The sequence below is a fragment of the Charadrius vociferus genome, unplaced genomic scaffold (genome assembly GCF_000708025.1).
Source record: "Charadrius vociferus isolate BGI_N301 unplaced genomic scaffold, ASM70802v2 scaffold263, whole genome shotgun sequence".
NCBI lineage: Eukaryota > Metazoa > Chordata > Aves > Charadriiformes > Charadriidae > Charadrius > Charadrius vociferus.
In genome coordinates, this window is record NW_009647769.1 from 1,476,712 (window position 1) to 1,497,382 (window position 20,671).

Here is a 20,671-nt window from a genome sequence, read left to right on the forward strand (position 1 = left end):
CTACCTTGTGCAAAACTTCATAAAACTAAACTTTATGCAAGACATTCATACTTAAGCTTTTGATTTACACGTCCAGCTCTAAATAGGCTTCTTTAAAAGCCCCGGTTTTGCCTTTAAACAAACCTTTCCCTAATCTTTTTTGTAAGGACCTATTGACCTTGGAACCAAACATAAAAATACCCCTATATTGCTATGTGTTAAGAGATTTATCATGTAAGCCCAAAGTGATACTGTAATTCTTTAAGGATTAAAATTGATACACAGGAAAATACCAAAACCCCTTAAGAAATGTCCTGAAGCCTAATCTAACTCTTGAAACACACAGCAAATACAACAAGCACAAATTTGTTACACAAAGCACTTTATTGCATTATATGCACATTGACATTTATTGCAATTTGTTTCCAGCATATACAAAACAACCAAAATCCCAATACAGACACTATCTTTGCCTCCATAAATTGCTATCAATGGCAATGCTTACATCAGCACTTAGATTTGGGTCAACATAAAAATCTAACGATGTCATCCTACTCTGGTGTTATACCGGGTAAAAATCTCCAGAAAGTCTCAAAAAATAATGCTCCTTACAAATGAAAAAAACCTCTCCTTAAAAACTCAAAGGAGGGCATGTTTCTAGCCCAGAACGGAGTGCAATGGAGAAAACCCTGTGGTGGCCTTGACTGAGCTTGCTCTAGGACAAGCAGCAGTACAGTATGGTACCACGCTAAACCTGGCTTCTCAGCTCAGTGGACCACGCTAAGGCATCCAGGCTGCTTTCCGGACCCAGGCTGGAACATCTGCATGGTACTGCCTTGCCCCATTGAGGCATAACAGCTCTGTCACACGCTAGCTCACAGATCTCTTCATCACCCTCCACCATGTACCCAGACATGCCCTGCATATACTATACTAACAAGTAAGGAGACATCTTTAGCTTAACATGAAAATAGTCACTTTTCAAGAACAAGTCTTTATTTTGATGCTTTAGGTTTGGAGCTGAAGAACATAGAAATGGATTTCATTCCACTCTTATCAACTTTGGCCAGAGCCTTCTGTGCTGCAGACATCTTGCTGTTTGCCTGTCAGTGAAATGATAAACAGAAAAGTTAAGCAGCACCTCCATAGGAAGGGAGTATAAGCTAAACACTCCTAAATACAGAAGTCAAGCAAGAAGTTGAATTGCTTTTTGAGTATACAGCAGTAAAGATAATGTTATGCAGGCTTTAAATTGTAGGAGAAAAACCTTACTAAACAAATTTGAGATTATTCAAACAGAAAAATACTTGTCATGAATTACTTAACCTCAGACAAAGACAGAGAATCAATTACAAGGACAAGGAGGTGAAACATCTTTCCTTTCTGCAGAATGAGGTATCCTAACTCAAACGTTTACTTTGGGATAATCCCTGAGTGTACATTAAGAGGAATAATGCATGCAATATAACAGATGCATACTGTACCCTCCGACTCAATCTCATGATTATGCTGTCAGCAGGCTGAATTACAGCCTTGCATTACAGATGATGAATAATTCACACTGATTTATTATCAAAGTCTCTATGCACAGTGAAATAAAGGGAAAATAGATGGAAGAACTAAGAATGAAGAAGGTAACTAACATTTGCAAAGCACTTCGAGGCCACTGGGAAAACTTCCCAGACTTTTACACCTAAAACACATTTTATGAGCCACATTTTATAGAGCTGACCTCTTTTCTTTCTTACATTTTAAAATGTTATGTTTTAAATCTCTAGCTGTTTTCCCTATTAAGAAAACTTTGCATTGACCTTTATTTATGATACTCCTCAGTCTGCAGGCCTTCACAATTACAATACTTGGGATCAGCTAGAAGGTTATGGATAGGATGGAGATATGCAACAACAGTATGATCGTCTATGTTACTATACAAACAAAAACACTGCCAAGGTATTTAAAAAAGAGTATACTGTACAGAGTCCAAGAGCTATCTTTTCTTTCCCAGATTCTCTCATCAATGTGCTTCATTATTTCAGATGTAAATCATATTTAATGTTAAAATGAATTATCTCTCCTCAGTCGATTTCTATCTTTAGGCTCAGTTCAAAAGCTATAGGTACATAATGGGGAGAAGGGGGAAACATGCACATTCTAAACTATTTATCACCTTCACTTAGGGGGCAATCCTCTTCTTACTTCAAAACTAGCACGTGCCCTTAATACAAAAAATTCTGTGGGTTTTGCGGGGAGGAAGGAGTGCATCTGTCACCAGCTACTTCTCTTTGCAAAGGGATCAAGAGTAGTCAGCATTAGTCTGAAGGTCACAAGACGCGCACAGAGGGTCTTTTTGGTTCCCGATGGACTCAAGAAGGATTCATTTTCTTTCAGTGTTCAGAGAAATAAGCCAGTGCAAGCCTCACAACTTTGGCACGCACAGACAGAAGCTATTTCTTTTCACATCTCTGTTGCTCTCCTAGGAATAGTACAGTGGCAGGCACCACTGGACTCAAATTTGAATTGGCCTCCAAACTTGTGTTGGAGCTGGCAATCAGCAAGCTCTGTGTTTATTTTACTTCATTAAGTTGACATAAGTAAGTGTACAAGCAATATTTCTAGGTAAAAATAAAGCCAGTCTTAGCATCCCTTGGAATTTAAGTGAATGCTGCCATCTTTGTTTCTTTTTCAAATAACTGAAATTTAACAGTTGCTATCACCAAGCAATAGGATTTATCATCTAAAGATCTCAAAGAGCTTTGCAAACATTAGCTGAGCACCTTAACACATGTCCAAGTCTGTGAGGTTCACTGGAATGTCCACTGATAAAATACAGTCAAACAGTAACAGTATAGAAGGTTCAGAATGGGACATTAAGACTATCAAAGTTAATTAAGCTTGAATGAAAAGTTCAAGCAGATACAACTACAGATATCTGCCATTTTGTATTTGTTTTTCTGATGTCTTTTGGAAGAGAAAAATAGGCAGTCTGTGCTAATGTTGGATATTAACCTATGCTTTAGCAAAACATGCATGAATGCAAGGCTTGCTTACCTTTTTGGTTTTCACATTGCTGCTGTTAAACTTAGTATAGTCTTCTTCTGCCTCCACAGGGATATCTGATAATTTCCTTTTCTGAAACGTTAAAGAGTGAGGAAGTTGCTCTGTCAACGACTTTTATGATGTACACATATGGAAGTTTAAAGCTTTGGTTTTATAACATAACCAAAGCAGCAAAATAAGACTGGCAATCAACTGATGAATCTGCAGTAACAGTGGAAAATTTCTCTTTGTAATTGACTTCTTTACACGTGAATATATACCATCTCTACAGTATTCAGAAGAGATCATTCAGTGTCATGGGAAGCATTTTCTTCTTCCCAGCCTTCTGAAGAATGACTTCTAGAAATCACTTGAATTCCGCTTTTAACTTCCATGATTGTGACTTTGGTGTCAGAGTCTATTTAGAGAACTTCCACAGAGCAGACTAGACTCTGGTCCCCATGGTCTCATGGAACTGTGCAGCAACTGCAGCGTTATTGCAATCTGCCAACACAAGCGGATCATCATTTAGTCTATTATCTGTTTGTGCACAAGCTTTAGAAGTAATTAGTTTCTACAGTTTGGCAACAGTGAAACATTGACATAGTTCTGCTGACTGCTCCACCTCTTGAATCCAACAGTATATTAAGAAGCTTGACTCTGCATGTGCTGGGTGCCTTCTAACTTCAGAAATAATGGAAACGAACAGTTCTCGGCACTTCACATGATCAGGCTGTAAGAATGAATATTTCTTTCCATAAACTGTGAGCATGTGTTTAGTTTAAAGGTGAAAACTTCCTGGTATGTTTCCAAAAAGGGGAAAAAAGTATATAGTATTTTACAACACTGTATTTTTATTATTATTATATATCTGATATTACTACCCTGTCCTTAATATCCTGTGAAATCTAAACTGTGGCCTTCCTAGTTTTTGCGCCAGAGAGAGTGATTTTGCAAGCGACTTGGATGGTACCATACATTTTAAGATCCTGTTTTATTCATTTTGTTTATGGTGCCTGTGATCTCTCTCTCTCCCCTCCCCTCCCTTCCTTTGGCACAGAAGCCAGGTCTGCAGCTTAGATTTCTCAGCTCTTAGAACCAGATCCAACAGCAGCCTTTTCTTTTGATTTCAATGGGATCTGGATCAGCCTCCCTAGGAGGCTGTTTACTGTGCTGTGATAACATTTTCAAATGACAATCTAATGAATAATTACTATTATCCTCTTTTGGGAATCTGATAAACAAGTTTTTAAAACGTACAACAAGATGTTTGCATTTCAGCAAAACATTTGCTGTTGAATTGTAGCAGAGCCTATGTATTCTTTGTAGATGTCTGTCATCATCTGTCAACGGCCAGACTCCCTGTGCTGACAAACTGGACAGTATTACAATTACAACACAAGATCAGTGGCTTACAATTAATACAAAGACCATGTCATTTTGATTTAATCATTAAAACACAGTCCAGACTGTACCCAGTTTACTCTTGTAGTGCAAGGCAGAGAATCTGTCGTAGCTTTTCTGTTAACCACTGAAGTTTCTAAATCTCTCCTTCCTTCACAATTTATTTTAACATAATTTCTAAACATGCAACTACTTTACCGTAATAGGAAATACATGTTAGACCCTTCTTTATTTGTAATAATCCTGTACTATGTCTGTCAATACACCTTGCCCTCATGAAGAGAAATGTCAATGCAAGTGAATAAAAATGGTCTGAAGGAGACTGTGGGTTCCAGTGTGCAAGCCTGCCTTGCTCCTCTAAGATTGTGAAATATAGGAATGTTTTTATCTCTGAAGTTGCGAAGACTTAAACACAGAAGCATCATACACACCGTGGTCAGTGCTCTCGAAATTAATCAGATCTTCAGCAAGATTTCACTGCCCAACAACTGAACAGTTCTAAGCCTCATTTCCTCTGTAACCAAACTGCTGAAGTAAAACTGTTTTTAAAAATAGATTCTCAGAACTATCCCAATGGTATAAAAGCTATTCGTACATAATATGTAATGTACATCACATGTAGTTTAATATAGTTGTTGTAACATGCTTATATGGCTAATGAATATCAGTTGGCTCCTGATGTGTGTTTAATATTTCTTACAATGTATAAAGATAATTCTTAACTGAATCAAAGGGCCAAGTAACTGTGCAGCCAGAACAACTGTCCAACCACATGGAAATAACTTATATCCATGGATATACATTGGAGAACAAATGCTATTAATAACAGTAGGGCCCAATTATTCCTGCATGTGCTAGCTGACATACTGCTTAAAAGAACAGCCACTGAACCAGCCAGAACTAAGGTTATTTTAGACTTTGTTTCGGTAAGTAGCAGGGACATCGCAGGAAAGGTCGGTGTAGTAAGTAACCTAGTTCCAGTAGACATAGGGTGCCTCAGTTTAAATTAAGTGGAAAGGACAATCAAAAGTGGGGTTCTTGATTTCAGAGGGGCAAACTTTGCAAACCATATGCCTTACTTCTCTAAGCCAAAGCAAAAGGACTTGATGTGTGAAGAGGACACTTGGAATGTAAAAGAAAAATATGGAAGAAGTGATTTTTGGATCTTTTACTTCAAACAAGGTGAAAAATCTTGAAGGGAAGAACTTTTCAGACTAAACTATATGAATGCTCCCCCTTGCTCACACAGATGCACACATATTCCCCCCCTAATATTAGGAGTAAGCAGAATTCTACAATGATCCGGGAAAAAAAGACTGCCAAAAAAAAAAAAAAAAGATTTGTTTTAGGGGTCAGGTAATACTGGGATAAAGTGAGAACTGCCAAAAAGTCAAGCTGAGTTGGACCTTGGAAAGGAAATTAAAACAAATAGTAGAAGGTTGTTTAGCCACAGAGGTAAAAAGGGAATTGAAAAAGAAGAAGTGAAGCTGCTATACAATAAGGATTGGATAGATATTAAAGCTAATCTATGTGTAGCCCCAAAACGGAATAAATCCTTTGCGTCAGTAAATTGTTTTTAATAAAGATGAAGAGGTTAAATACAGGGGCAGAAAAGAGAATAGAAATCAGCCTATTTGAGATAGAAGTAAAACTTAATATGCTGACACTGTTGGGAAACTGCATTAGAAATCACAAGTCCAGAGGCAAAAAATGGCAACTGTTCGATCAGGTAGGGACCATATTGCTGCAGAATAGCCAAACACCCTTCTATGTGAGAGTAGGAGGAAAAAGTGATAGTAGGCCTCAGCAGAACAGATCAGGGGGTGGGTGGGGGGGAAGTGAAAGAAGGAAGGACAATTAAAGGTATAGAGTAAATGAAAATTAAACACAGGTAATGCCTACCGACTTATCTTTTTTTTTTTTCTCAAAGATAACACATTTTCTGGTGACAGAAAATGTGAAGCATTGCCAGAGGACTTGACATGGTGCCGCTTAAGCAAGTGAAATAACAGAAAACAAAGATTTCATAAGAATTTTAAGATAAGTAAGAAACTAGGAAAAAGGGAAACAAAGTTAAATAATGCACAAAGGGATGTCACTGGATCGGTATCTATTCAAAGTGTTAATTAATTGTTAATTAAAGATAACAGCATGCTAACACTTGCTGAATGTACACCACTAAGTAGCATTACGAACACCTGAAGAGCTTTTAACACAGTGAAGGAAAAGCCAGAGAATCTTCAAGACTAGAAACGTTAAAAACGGATGAAATGCACAGAAGTACAAGGTCATATACACAGCAGCTAACTTCATGAATTTATCATAAATCTGAATGCTGATCAACTAAAAATTGTAGTGGAGAAAAAAACAACTGTGTGTCTTAACTGTTCACAGCGTGACTGTGAGCTATCTGGTACATCACACAGTATTAGAGGCAAATGGGATTCTAAGATGTCATGAGATAAAGTACTTCTAATTAAGACAGAAGGGAAGAATGCCATCATATTGATTGTATGGCTAAAGGTTTTACCACGAATAATTATATATGACTCTGGTCACCTGCTCTGAAACAACTGAATTCATTTTGGAATAGGTGTAAAGAAATGTTCCTGCAATGATGAGGGAATGGAGAACCCATCTTACGCAACCAAGTTAGGCTTCACAAAATGAAAACATAAAGGATATAAGTTTTCCCCTTACACATTGAGAGAACTAATGTTAGGGAGGGAAAAGAGCCATTTCAATTAAAAAAAAACCAATGATAATGTTAGCACAAAAGCGCAGGGGAATAAATTGGCCATGAATAAATTCAAGGTGGAATTTACAGGAAGGTTTCTGAGCATCAGAGGAATGAGGTTATAGAACAGTCTTCCAAGAGAAGTAATGGAAATAAAAAATCCTAATGAGACTTAAAGTGAAGAATGGTTAGTGTATGAGAGATTATCCAACATGGTTGTCTGGGAATCCATGACCCAGGAGGTCCCTTTCAGGGTCCTCATAAATTACATATGAAAGAAAACCTATGAGGTCATATTGTTCCATCAACCTCAATAAAACTAAATAAGCAAAACACGTACAAAAATACTGCTGACCAAAAACATAAAATATGTCTCTTTCTTTCCCTCCCCTTTTTCAAATAGGAAAACCAACCAAAATATTCCTTATTGAAAACTACAAAGTACCTGGTAAATTTCTTGTGTTATTTCAGGCTAGCTTTTCACAAAGCCAACTTACTTTTTGTATTGTACCCAGTACTTGGTCTAGTCTAGTTTTAGTAATAATTCAAGGAAATCAGCTTACAACACAACATATCTGTCAATATCTTAATGCTCTCCTACCTTCAATGGTGGCTCTGGTGCTGGGCTTTTAAGTTCTGGGAGCCTGTAGAACAAAAGATTTTAAGTTATAAATTAAGACTGCACAACCTAAAGCTTATAATTCCTTCCCCCCAAAGGCTGCTTTGGTTATCAGTTGCTCACACACGGTATGCGTTTGCAAAAAAAGCAATTGATGGACTCTGTATTTCTGACTTAGATAACTAAAACAGAGCCAGGCACCATACATGGGCTCTTTTAAAAGTTCTTAGATCTGGCAACCAAAACAGGAGAACTCCACTTTATTTTTGAAACCTTGGCTATTAGTAAGATGATATTATGAAGCACATAACATCTCTTCAATGAAACGGTTAAGCTATAGGGACTTCCAGCTGCAAATTGCACGTTTCCATAGGCCACCATAACAGAACCCTTTGAACAGAACTGAACTGAGGGGCAGCTGCAGAGTCCCAGTGATGCTCCAAGCAAAGTCTGCTGCTGGCAGGGAACACCAGGATGAGGATGCTGGCTCACCTTCCAGATTTAAATATAAACTAACACAAGTTAGATACGTGAAATCAAACCCCAGCAGCACTGAGTGACTAGGGAAAAGGAAAGAGGACTGGGTATGAGGATTCTACTCCTGGCTCTGCTGCTTGTGCTTGACAATTCTGGACAAGCTGCTTTAACCCTTTGGATTTCTTTCCCTGACTTGCTCTAAAATGGGATACAGCGCTCAGGGTTTCCCGATGCAACTATGATAACAGACATACCAGACGTATATATTACATCTCTCCTCCAGCCCATATATTACACCTCCCCTCCTTAGCATAATAGGAACAACAGAAAGGCATAATCTACATTTGAAATAATCACATTTAAAGTGTGGCAAACATAATCTTGTTGTGTCATTCACTGCAATCTTGATGAACAAATCTCAGTATTCAATAGAAATGACCAAAAGGACATTAATGCATTCCATATAAAACTAGCAGCTAGCTGGAACACTACTTACCCTAAGTATTTTAACAACTCCTTACTCAGATCCTCAGGAATATATTCTGATATTAACCCATGAGCATACCGTACATAATCTTCAGGAACAGGGCAGGGAGCGGGAAGAAGAAGAAAAAGAACATTCACATTATACAGTCACGTTGCCTTAGCCATGTTGCATGCACTACCATAAATCATAAGGTTGAATTAATAGTAAGAGACTTCTAATGGATACACTGTGATGGTTCTCTGTGTTGAGTAGTTTATGTTATATGACACTTGTAGGTTTATTTAAAAAGTAAAGACTTACTACACTCACTTTGTCAGCACATGTTATTAATATCTGCTGTATGTACTTTACAAAAGCTGTTCACTTTCTGAGAATACTAGATATCATGTATTTTTCCAAAGAAATTAAATTTTAAAAACCTGCAAAAGTAAAAAGCTGACTCAACAGAACACGCAATCATTAATTTTAAAGCATCTGGATCTTACAATTATTTGGCAAGGGCTTCAGTACTAAAGTACATTTTCTGGCTTCAACTGAAAACAATTAGATGAGACAATGAGTCTATTTCAAAGTCTTGTACTTAATTTCAGTACTTTACGGAAAATGCCAAGGCCTATCTAAACATCACTTCCAAGACGGGATAATGATCTGTGGAAATATGAACTACTAGAAGCTGTTTTCAGTACAGGGTACTCCTGCTATAAATGTTTTTCTGAGAGACTGGGAAAAAAAAGTGACCCTTTTATACCATGAAGTCCTAAACCAGATCACATTCTACGCAAGCACTTACTGATCATGGGCTGGATCGTTTAAACTTGCTGTTGTTGGGGCTGCTAGGGAGCAACTGCACTCATAAACAGGAATCATTCACCAGACAGACATTAAGCTAAAATTTCTCCTCTGAATTCCATCTACAACAGGCCAGCTCTATCTATTCACATGGCTACACACTTAGACAGTTCAGAAGCATGTGGTAAACTAGCCTCAGGGTGGTAAAGAACTATTTCTTCTGTGCCAGATAGTTTCCTCCTTTTTTTTTTTTTTTAATCTAAAAAGTCCAATGCAAACTGGCAGTGAAGCAGAAAGCACTAACAAACTGACACCAGCATATACATTTCAACTATACTGACATCAAATTCTTAGTATCTCCTCTCTTTACTTCTCCTTCCTCCAGTGCTAGATTCATCAAGGATTTGTCACTCCCTAAGCTCACTTTAGGGTCAGGAGAGAATAAGAAATAATTCCAATCCAAGACAATTTCACCTCAGCACTTAATATGTCCAATTTATCGCTTAAGAAAACTATTCCCATCATTTTACTCTTTGCATTATGACACTGAACGGTGAGTCCAAGTCAACTGCTATTATTTCGTACTAAATAAAAAACCCATTCTCTTTGCATTTCTGCCTTGAAGCAATCTTCACTGACTTCCTTCACCAATTTTAAAATACCACTGTTTGCCTTCTAGGGAGTCTGTGTTCTCACCCTAGCCTTGCTTTGTTATTAACCTCCTGTCAAACATCAGGAATACTTGTGCATCTCCCTTCTTTGTCTTCCGAATGAAATATTCAGGTCTCACATGTTAAACTTCCCCTCCTTCCCCATTTGCCCTCATTATATCCTCCCAGATTTTTCCCCTACAACATCTGTAGATGCTAACTACATATATCCATCTATTTATAAGGTACTGAAATTTCATAATACCCCTGTGAAAGCAATTCCCTGCAGAAATAAATTGCACTGTCATGGCAGTGAAAGGATCAGACAAGAAAATTAGTCTTATTAAAAATAAGTGTTGAGTAAGGTCCATTTGACTTCCTGTCATTCACCTTGCTACATACAGTGGGACTGCTTCCAAAACTTACCTACTTTTAACCCCCAGGATTCCCTATTTCAGTCCTGCTCTTTTAAATCTAAACAAGGCTTTTTAAAAGACTGTAACATCCATGTTACTATAAGTAAGGAGGAAGGTGGAAAAACCACTGCAGATAAGCTATTTAATTACAAATTTCAGAGATAAAGTATTTAAGCATAGTCAAGATGGTTGCTGTCAGGACAATTTTCCCTTTCTTTAAAAAAATGGGAGCAGGGAAAAGGACGAAAAGCTACTGTAAAGTTAAAGTCACTTACAAGTTTTGCAGCTTTGCCTCTTTTTAAAAACCATATATTACAATCTCTGTTCTATAAAACTGTCTACTTGCCTCTTAAATCTCATTTATGTTGTTTCCTTTGATATCATTACTTGGTAACTCATTTTCCACTTCGTCAGCAAGTTGCTTTGTTTCTCCTTATTTTTCAACAGCATGCAGACTTCTGAATGTCTTTGTAATAAGAAACAATTTGCTTTTGTTTGTCTTGTTCTAAACTTTTCTTAATTTTCATTAACGTTCAAAGAATTTATTCCAAGCCCATTTTCATGCTTCTCTACACAACTTCATATCCCAGTAACATTCAGGACATTGCCCTCCCCAGGGAAAAGGTGACTGGAAACAAACAGGATCACTCCAGAGTTTTTGGTACCAGGGTTCTCAATTTCAGGGCAATTTAATACACATATTATTAAAGTTTTTGCCCTTATTAAGCACACAATTTGGTATTCTATACATTTGTCACACAAGGTAATATTTGGACCAGGAGTTTTTACTCTGTGACTATGACTTTTAAGATCCCTTCCCTTTTTGAAGAATTCTATGAAAAGCATTTGCATGCTAATAAAAATAATAATAAAAAAGTAGTCTGTTCTAATACAGAGACACTACTTGGGTGGATACTCATATATATTATAAGCATGTGTCCTATTGTCCAAGAGAGTCTCAGTTCAGCAAAGCACTTCGGCATATATTTCCCTGAGAAAAATGTCGTCTTCTTGAACTAAGGAGAAATTAAAAGAACCCCAGATGAGACCTACTGTTAATTCCAATGTCGTCCGATGAACATACCAAAGAACTCAGCAAAGGCAAGGCACAGAGTCACAACACATACAGAATTTTCTGTACAAGGAAAATTTACTGCAAGGGCCAATTTCAATATATTCTAGATTCTAATCATGTGTTTTATCTCCAGTATGAGATTTCACAAAAATGGAATTCATTACAATGTTTAGCTTTCTTACCTTCTTCAGTATCTGTGGTCTGTTTACTGCTGATAAATGTAGGTGCACGTACCCTTTCACCTACAGATATATTGTTGCCTTTAAGTGCTTTCACTGTTTGATTGACCTATAGGAAACCACAGAATGAAATGTCTGCCTCAGTGTTGTTATGCTCATGTTAATGCAGTGACAAAGCTCTTGTAATTTTGTTTCAAGCATATAAAACACTCAAGTTATGGACTGTGGTGAAATTTAATATACATTTGTAATGACTAGCATATGAGCTCAAAAAACCCAAAGAAACTAGCACGTCTTTGAACATGTTGCCTTGGCAACACAGCACCAGTTTTGCAGCACCATAAGATAAGCTGACCTACTCAGATGCAACAACCATGATCATACAGGTGAGAAACACACCTGCTCAGAGAACAGAGGATGCCTGAGCTCAGCTGGATTGCAAAGGCAGTCCTGATGGAAATCAAAAATTAAGGACTTTATAGGGCACTGCTATACTGGATCTAAGAGAGAGGTAACTGGCAGAAGATGATGTTTTCAACACAAACAGGTAACTGTTCAAATGGAAATAGTCAGGTATTCATTGCAAAACAGATATCCCCATGCCTCATCATCGCAGAAAATAGACCAGATTCTGTGCTTGTGTTGACTAATTTTAATGACAAAGCTTCCTTGTATCATGCGATGCATACTATTTTTTTCTACAAAGTAGCATCATAGTAGGGGCACATGTGTGCGTGTAAAATCAGATTCACCTTCTTCATACCAGAACACAGATCACATCAAGCTTAGCTATAACACTAGTTTATTTTCTGCATACTGTACAGATCTCTTGAACAGCATGATTGGATCAGGATAGCAGCAACTGTACCAGGTCCATACTGAGAGACTGCCAAAACTTCAGACGCAAAAGCATTTGTAGCACAAACCCAAGCATTTCTGTCCAGCTTTAAAGCATGGCAGACTTTAAAAGATGCAACAGTCAAAGCTCTTCTCTAGCCCATCTGTGAAGCGGACAAAGCAAAAGACAAGCCCCTCACTTTATGCAAAGCTGACAGAACACAGCGATAAGCTGAACTCCAGCTTTTTCTTCTGCCTCCCCATGCTCCATGAATCCCTTTCATGCCAACCCCGTCAGAAAGAGAAACGCAACAAACTTGTCATTTCTCTAATACCTCATCACATTCTCAAGTGCAACAACTTTACTGTGATGTCTCTCCTTCTTAGACAGGACGTGTACCTTCAACTGAGGAACACCACATGGCTCAAATGCAGATATGGACAAGCTAATAAGCATTTTCATTTTAAACACAAAGCAATTTTGAAAGCAAAAGAGAAACAAAATACCTTTTTCTTTAACCACTGCAGTGTCTTCTCTTGGCTGTATTTGTGGAATTTCTGACTGCCAATCTCTGAGAAAAAACAAGTAAAGGGAAGAAAGTCATGACTGGTTTGGATTGCATTTTCAATGTATTTAAAATCTTTTAAGTTGTAGATACAGCATGAAAGTTAATTTGCGGCTTGCACATGTTTGATATCAGGGCAGTAAGTTTCAAAAATATTGGAAATGTGGAAAAATAAACAGACTGAGCTGATATGCACAAGTCTGAACAACTTGACAATTCTTTAATTAGGCCCTAATCCAGCAAAGCACATATTTTATTTATTTATGTGTAATCTTGGCCTGCCTAAATTCACTAACATTCTTCTCAAGCCTTTGTAGTTTGCCAAACTTTCACTGCCCTGTGTCACCAGACTGGTCATTTTAACTACATAGCTCACAACACAAAATGTTGGTTTCATGGCTTCTTTTTTTTTAAAAAAAAAACCAAACCCACAACCTAATGTCTTAAATATTTACTCATTGAATTCCAGCACCTAGTAAGGGGCCAGGACAGAGAGTTGGTTAGTGAAGACAAACCATCCACCCTTTCAATAAACCCTTTTCCTATCACTTCTTTCAGTTATCCCCTCTCTCTTCACAGGGTGACTAAAGCGAAAGTTTTACTTCTATCCCCCTTTTATGCAGTTTAACATAGTATCCAAAGAAAATACAGAATCCAAAATAGTGAAACACACTCCTTGTGGGAGGAAGTACACGATTCATTTATGATTTATTGAGCAACATAAATTAACTCAATGATATAAGAATTTCAGAAAGTGTTTCCCCTGTGATAACTAGGGTATCATGAACACTTGCTATTCACATGTGATCAGTTATCGGGAGTTACGTGAGTTCACAATGCTGAGGCAGAGGTGACAGAAAATTACAAAGGCTCACAGAAATTTCAGTACAAAAATTCAGTATTAATTCACAGAAAGTTACATTTTGGAAACAGAATGAAATGTCTAAGGAGACTTTAGAGCCCACTGTATTTCAGTCTTTTTCTTTAGCAGGTATTTCAGTAAGTTTTAATCTCCAGTATACCATTCCCATAAATACCTACATCTGTTTCATGTCATTTACTGATGCAGTATCATATTCCAACACTCAGTTCATGCAGTTTCCTTCTCCCCTTGCAAACAACAACAGATTATTTATGATTCCTTCAGCATTTCCTTCTTTGGGGTTTATCTTGGCTCTTTCAAATTGCATACAAATAGCTAACTATTATGTGCTCTTTGTGTATGCATGGTAGGGGGTATGGAGAGGTCGAGGGAAGCTGCTTACAAGATAAAGTTTAAATCTCTCTCAACAGTTGCAGAAAAGTAAAATGCAAAAATTCTTCAGAGCAAAAAGGAAAAAAACCCACTAATATACACTTTGCTTCATGAAGCTGATGAGTTGCAGGTAAAGTAATTAGTTGTGATGTTGCTGGCTGCAGCCTTTAGGACGTAGAAGCTTCTAAATGGCTCTGAAAGAAAAGCAGTGGAAAATGGGGGAGATGCTCTGGATACTTGAACCTGCTTCTCAAAGAGCTAACGTGGTTTGGGTCCAAGTACAGTGAGTACAATTTGTGGATTCCTCTCTTATCTAAGAAAGTTCGAGGAAGGGACATCCTCTGGCCACCATCCCCCGACCCATGCTGAAAAGTAATTCTAGTCCGGATTCCCAGGCAGACTCCCCCACAACAGCATGATTCAGAGTGACTCAGTTAGGGAAAGGAAACTTAGAACTGTGAAGCCATTTTCATTAAAACATGTGAAAAATAATTACACTGAACCCTTCAGAGATCACTTTGTTTGAAAATATTTTGTGTGCTTGACAGTTTTGACTATTAAACACTAGAAACTGACAATATTTGAGACCTCTGAAGAATTAAAGTGAGTTATGAAAGTCACAAACTGCTGACAAAAGGATTCAATATTGGAACGTGGATTTAACATGTGATGCACATTTGATATTGGTGAGAGTTAGTGACTATGTTCGATAATATGAGTATATATTGGAAAGCCTTTTGTTCCCTAATGTGTCTGGTGCCTATAAAACTGGTCTGAGACATCTGGAAAGATTGGGTTTGAGAAATACAGATGGAATATAAGTGGTTCTACAATTAAATAATATGTTCAGCGATCGGGTAATCGCTATGTAGACTTGGAAGTTTCCCTGATGTATTGTTGAGCAAACTGCCTAAAGCACATTTTAACATCCATTTTCTCAGTGTTTTCCATAACTTTGAAACTCATATGGCCCCTTTTTTCCTACCTTCTGGGAATACAAGCTTGGCAATATTACTTAGTTATTCTAATCAGGTAAGTTTTCTTGGCTCTTCACGTTAATCACATCAGACAAGATCACAGTGCAGTTTTTGCCTTACAAAATGAAACAAACAGTAACACTCTAGAACTGGAATTCATAACCCTTTCTTAATCCTTCTTTATTGTACTTTCTATCAGATTTCTAATTTATTAGCAAACAACTTGCCTCACCCAGATTTAGTGAGCTGTAACACACCCTTGTTCCAACTACTACAGCAGGTAACTGGAAATTTAATCCAGTAAAATGAATTTTCAGTGCCCTTCAACGCTGAGGCCAGGGAAGGTGGACTTTCTGCTAATTCAGTAAGTGTAAACTGTGAGTGCTCTAGGGTAAGAATTTGTTAGACAGATGTTACATGCCTTAAGATTAAATTAAGAGTGAAATAATTACGTTGTTAGGTTCTGCCAAACAGATCAGAGCTGCAGAAGACCCAACACAACAGATGCTTCTTGCCCTAAAGCCCTACTCCTTAAACGCGAAAGGCTAGAAAGTGGACAACAGGTCTTAGAGCTAGAAAAGAGCACCTCAGTCATAATATTGGCATTTTTTACAGGCAATAAAAGACCTGAGAATATGAAACACATAGAAGTGGACTGAACAGAAAGGTGATCTGTGCGTGACAGGCATGCAAGCGCCAATGTGTTTGTTGCATAACAATATGCTTGGTGTTCTAAAAAAAGAAAGAAATCCTAAAAACAGGCTCCACTGTTACTTTCTACCCAACCCAAACCTGAACAAGAAGCGAAGCAGCAGGTACAGGCCCAGGGACATCCAAAAACATCACATATAGCTGGTGTGTGCATGTGTGTACAGCTTTAAGGACAAAAGCAATTTTTACCTTACATTTCAAAACAAAAACCAGGAAGTGAACACAACTTCTTTAACAGTAAATATAATTTGCTGGCAAAATGACACAGACTGTACGTAATACATTATAAAAAACAACAATGCAAAAAACCCAAGCAGTAAAACATCTTCACTACTGTGTAACAGCATACAGTTTATCAGAGGATGCTCTGATGGATAACAACTGCAAATACAATTCCCGAATGGATGCAGAGGTTAGACCAAGATATAAGACCTCATCTATAGCAAATAAATTTTTTTAAAATTATTTTGCTGTTAAGAAAGGAGCATAAATACTGCCCAAAGGCAGCACTGTTGTTTGGAGGAAGTGCCCCTTCAGAAGAATAATCCAGACCTTGTCCTACATTGCTATACAGACTTCTTAGTTTGACAGCCAAGAGGATCCGGCACGATTTTTCACCATCTCAGATGGGTGCACGTAAGTTTAGTACCCCTTCTCTCACCCTTAGCCAGTGTTAGATAAGTTGTAGGGCACAGCAATTACTTAACAGCTTAATAATAGTTTTTACTCGTAGTATTTATCACTTCACAGGAAGGCAAAAGTAGTTTTGCAGTTCAGATGCACCTGTCAAAGATGCCTTCTCATAAGTCAGAACTCACCCTAAGAAAAAGGTTGCCTGCTCCCAACGACACTGAATGTAACTAAGTTTTCCAAATGTTCTTTCAGAAATCCAGGAGAATCACAACAGCATATAATTCCAACTACCCCTTTCCCAGCAAGAATGCTTGGGCGGCAAAAGTCTTGCTGCCCAGATTTCTTCCTCTCTTGTTAAAGTGATCACTATCAATGGAAACATGTCCTGCCCTAAAGTTCAAATTGATCTTCTGGAGGAAGCTACGTTACCGCATATGCACCATATTATACAGGAAGTACTTAAACTTGTGTATCAATATCTTTCTGGAAAAAAACAACCACCTCACAGCCCAGTGTTCTATGCAGCAATAAAGAGGTCTGGTGTTTTACTTCTTAGCAGAGCATTCATTCTTCCATCACCTTTCCTTAGCCACATCCCAATTATCTCCAGATCACCTAAATATTTCTTCTTATATAGAATCATAAAATAGTTTGGGTTGGAAAGGACCTTTAAAGTTCATCTAATCCAACCTGCCCTGCAATAAGCAGGGACATCTTCAACTAGATCCACCTGACCTTGAATATTTCAGGGATGTGGCATCTACCACCCCTCTGGGCAAACTGTTACAGTGTTTCACCACTCTCAGAGTAAAGAATTTCTGCCTTATATCTAGTCTAAATCTACCCTCTTTTAGTTTAAAGCCATTACGGCTTGTGCTATCGCAACAGGCCCTGCTAAAAAGTTTGTCCCCATCTTTCCTATAAGCCTCCTTTAAGTACTGGAAGGCAGCAATAAGGTCTCCCCGAAGCCTTCTCTTCTCCAGGCTGAACACCCCCAACTCTCTCGGCCTGTCCTCACAGGAGAGGTGTTCCAGCCATTTTTGTGGTCCTTCTCTGGACCTGCTCCAACAGGTCAATGCTCTTCCTGTGCTGAGGGCTCCAGAGCTGGACACAGTACTCCAGGTAGGGCCTCACCAGAGCAGAGTAAAGGGGCAAAATCACCTCCCTTGACCTGCTGGCCATGCTTCTTTTGATGCAGCCTGGGATATGGAGCTGATGATGTATATCAACAGCAAGGGCAAAGTGCTTTCTGAAAGCAAATTTCTGACTTTTAATCTGTGTACCTCAACTTATTGGAAGAGCTCTATGTGAATAAGGGTCAGACAACTTAGTTGTTTTGCACTTGGTAGATTCCATGTTCTCAGACTCCTGTACCTTGTCCTGTAGATCTCCATCTGTGTGTAGGTAAATCTCCATTCACTATCAGGAAGTCAACAAGCATAAGGAGAAAGCTCTTTAAAGGACTGAATATAAAAACCAAGGTCTGGCATCTTTTGCAGGTCTGTCAAGCCGCGAAAATTATGTAATGCTCCTTCCTCTTCCCTAGAAAGCATATATTGTCCTCAAATAATATAAAAGCCCCCATACCAAAGGGAATTCTGGGCAAAGGTTGAGGACACTATGTACAGAATTGATGCTTTTTTTTTCTTTTTTTTTTCCCCCCCATTTAGGCTTTCTCTCTCATATACTTACGCATCCCAACCAAGGTTTCTATTTTTAAAAAAATAAATCTTTGAACTTGAACCCACAACACTAAATTATGCAAAGCTAGAAAAATTGTGCTCTCCTTTCCCAGCAGCATATTTTCTCTTCTCCAGCTTTTCCCTACTTATTGTTTGAACGCTTTGTGACAAAGGGAGAAAAAAAAGCCAAATGGACAACAGTTAACTTCTTCCACACCAGACCATCCTACATTAAATGAAGAATTTAGAGAGATGTAAAACTTTCATCAAAATGCAAAGAAAGTTCACAATGCATAAAATAATGTCAAGAAGCCATCTCTGATCAGTTTATCACTTTTAAGACACCTAGCAACAAGACTGCACAAGTACTTTAAAGTTACAGCAGATAATCTGAGATCCACACATTACTATTCACAATACTGCAATGACAACTTCTTAGCCTAAGCTTCCGTTTTTAAAGTACAACTTCATCCAGAACATTGACTGTTTGGTGAAGCAAAAAACAGTATTTCAATCTATCTTGTAATGAAGACCTTTTTTGCCCCCCAGCCCCTTTTTTCACCTTTTTCTTCTGTTACATGATGTATGTACTGTTTAACATCTGCACACTTCAGCAGCAATGGGCAGCTAGGGTAGTCTGAGTCTAGCACAACTTGATCGAGTGGCTGGAACTTTCCTTGCTGCTGAAAATACATCAAAGGGATTATAAAAGCGTTATTATAATGTTAAGACACATATACACACTACATATACATAGAAATATATATGCATACAATGGTCATAGCTTTAAAATAAAGCATTTAAAGATCGTATTTTGAATGGTAACACATGACACATTCAGAAACTGATTACAAAGCAAACTATAAATACTTATTTCAAACCAGTAAATACCTGCAAAATGCTGAACTCTTCAATTACTGCCCTTAAAAGACCAAATTTAAAACATGGGGAGAAACTAATGTGAAGTACAGTGGGACTTTTTGGAAGATGACATAAGACACAGTAGTCAGTATGTGCCAATACTGTTTTAGACCAAAACTTGTTGGATTAAACCCAGTGTCATAACTTCCACTCAAATTTTGCTTTTCCTTCCATAAAGATAAATCTCAAAGGAGCAGGGCAGCTTCTGGAGCACAGTATTAACCTTTCACCTCTGTGAAGTCAATTCCAGTTTGGCCAGAGTATGTATATAAAGTGATTTTGGCACAACTTTAATAGCCCCACACATGACAGAACCATCAAACAAATTTTCCTGTTGCCAAACAATGCATAATCATTCAGCGTAGTTTGGCACAACTGGCAGCCTTCCCTTTGGAAAGATCCTTTAGCGCATCAGTACAAAGAGTCAGTGAGCTCTCCATCCTTACAGAGTATGTGGTCTCAGGAGCCAAAGCTGAAGTCATTATACTGGTCAGCATGCAAAAAAGCACTTGGGTATGCTGCTTTCATTATTAATTAATCCTCTTGATAGACAGTCAGAGGCTTAATAAAAGTAACCATCCTTTGTTAAATCCCAATAAAAACAAGCAAAAAATCCAAACAACAAAAAAATAAATGGAAAGGATTTGAAGTCTTTTCTCCTGAAAAAGAAAAGGCACAATAACAATGGCAAAAAAGGTTATGAGAGGCAGAAATAAAGCTGCAATAAACTGTTTCCTATAAATAACTTACCTGCACAAACCCGCTTGTGTCCTGAAGCAAGACAGCCACATTTACATTGTGCAGAGGCACAGAGCCTAAGCCAAGAAAGTCTGCTGGATAGGAGATAGCTCGGCTCAAAAGACAGATTAAGCAACCCTGCATCACACTATCAAAACCAAAGGATGGTGCAAAGGCTTGTGCTGCATTGAAGCTGGCTTTGCATGAGGTATCTGCAACACATTCGTCAAGACTTCCCTTTACTGAAGAACATGCTAACTTAAGCAGGGCACTGCAAGAATGCATTCGGCCTGATAAAGGACCCAGAACAGCTCTATGCATTTATCTGGCACCATGCCTGCCCTAGAAAACCAGGAAACCTAGAAAGTACTGTACCGAGAAAATAAAGGGCAGTACAGGACTCTTCCCATGCACAGAAACAGCAGCAGTAGTTGTCCTTTATTCAGGCTACCTCAACTCTCTAACACATAGACAGGGGATACTTAATCTTTTCCAAATTTAAG

General features: G+C 38.1%; 1 protein-coding gene across 1 annotated transcript in view; it reads right to left on the reverse strand.

The window, feature by feature from the left end:
* Positions 1 to 974: 974 nt before the first annotated feature.
* RNASEH2B (ribonuclease H2, subunit B) overlaps positions 975 to 20,671 on the reverse strand; it is a 41,188-nt gene continuing 21,491 nt past the window's right edge. Inside the window, 7 exon segments of the mRNA XM_009882390.1 lie at positions 975 to 1,082; positions 3,028 to 3,108; positions 7,758 to 7,800; positions 8,749 to 8,827; positions 11,852 to 11,957; positions 13,193 to 13,257; positions 19,072 to 19,192. Coding sequence (XP_009880692.1) covers positions 975 to 1,082; positions 3,028 to 3,108; positions 7,758 to 7,800; positions 8,749 to 8,827; positions 11,852 to 11,957; positions 13,193 to 13,257; positions 19,072 to 19,192 — 603 coding nt within the window.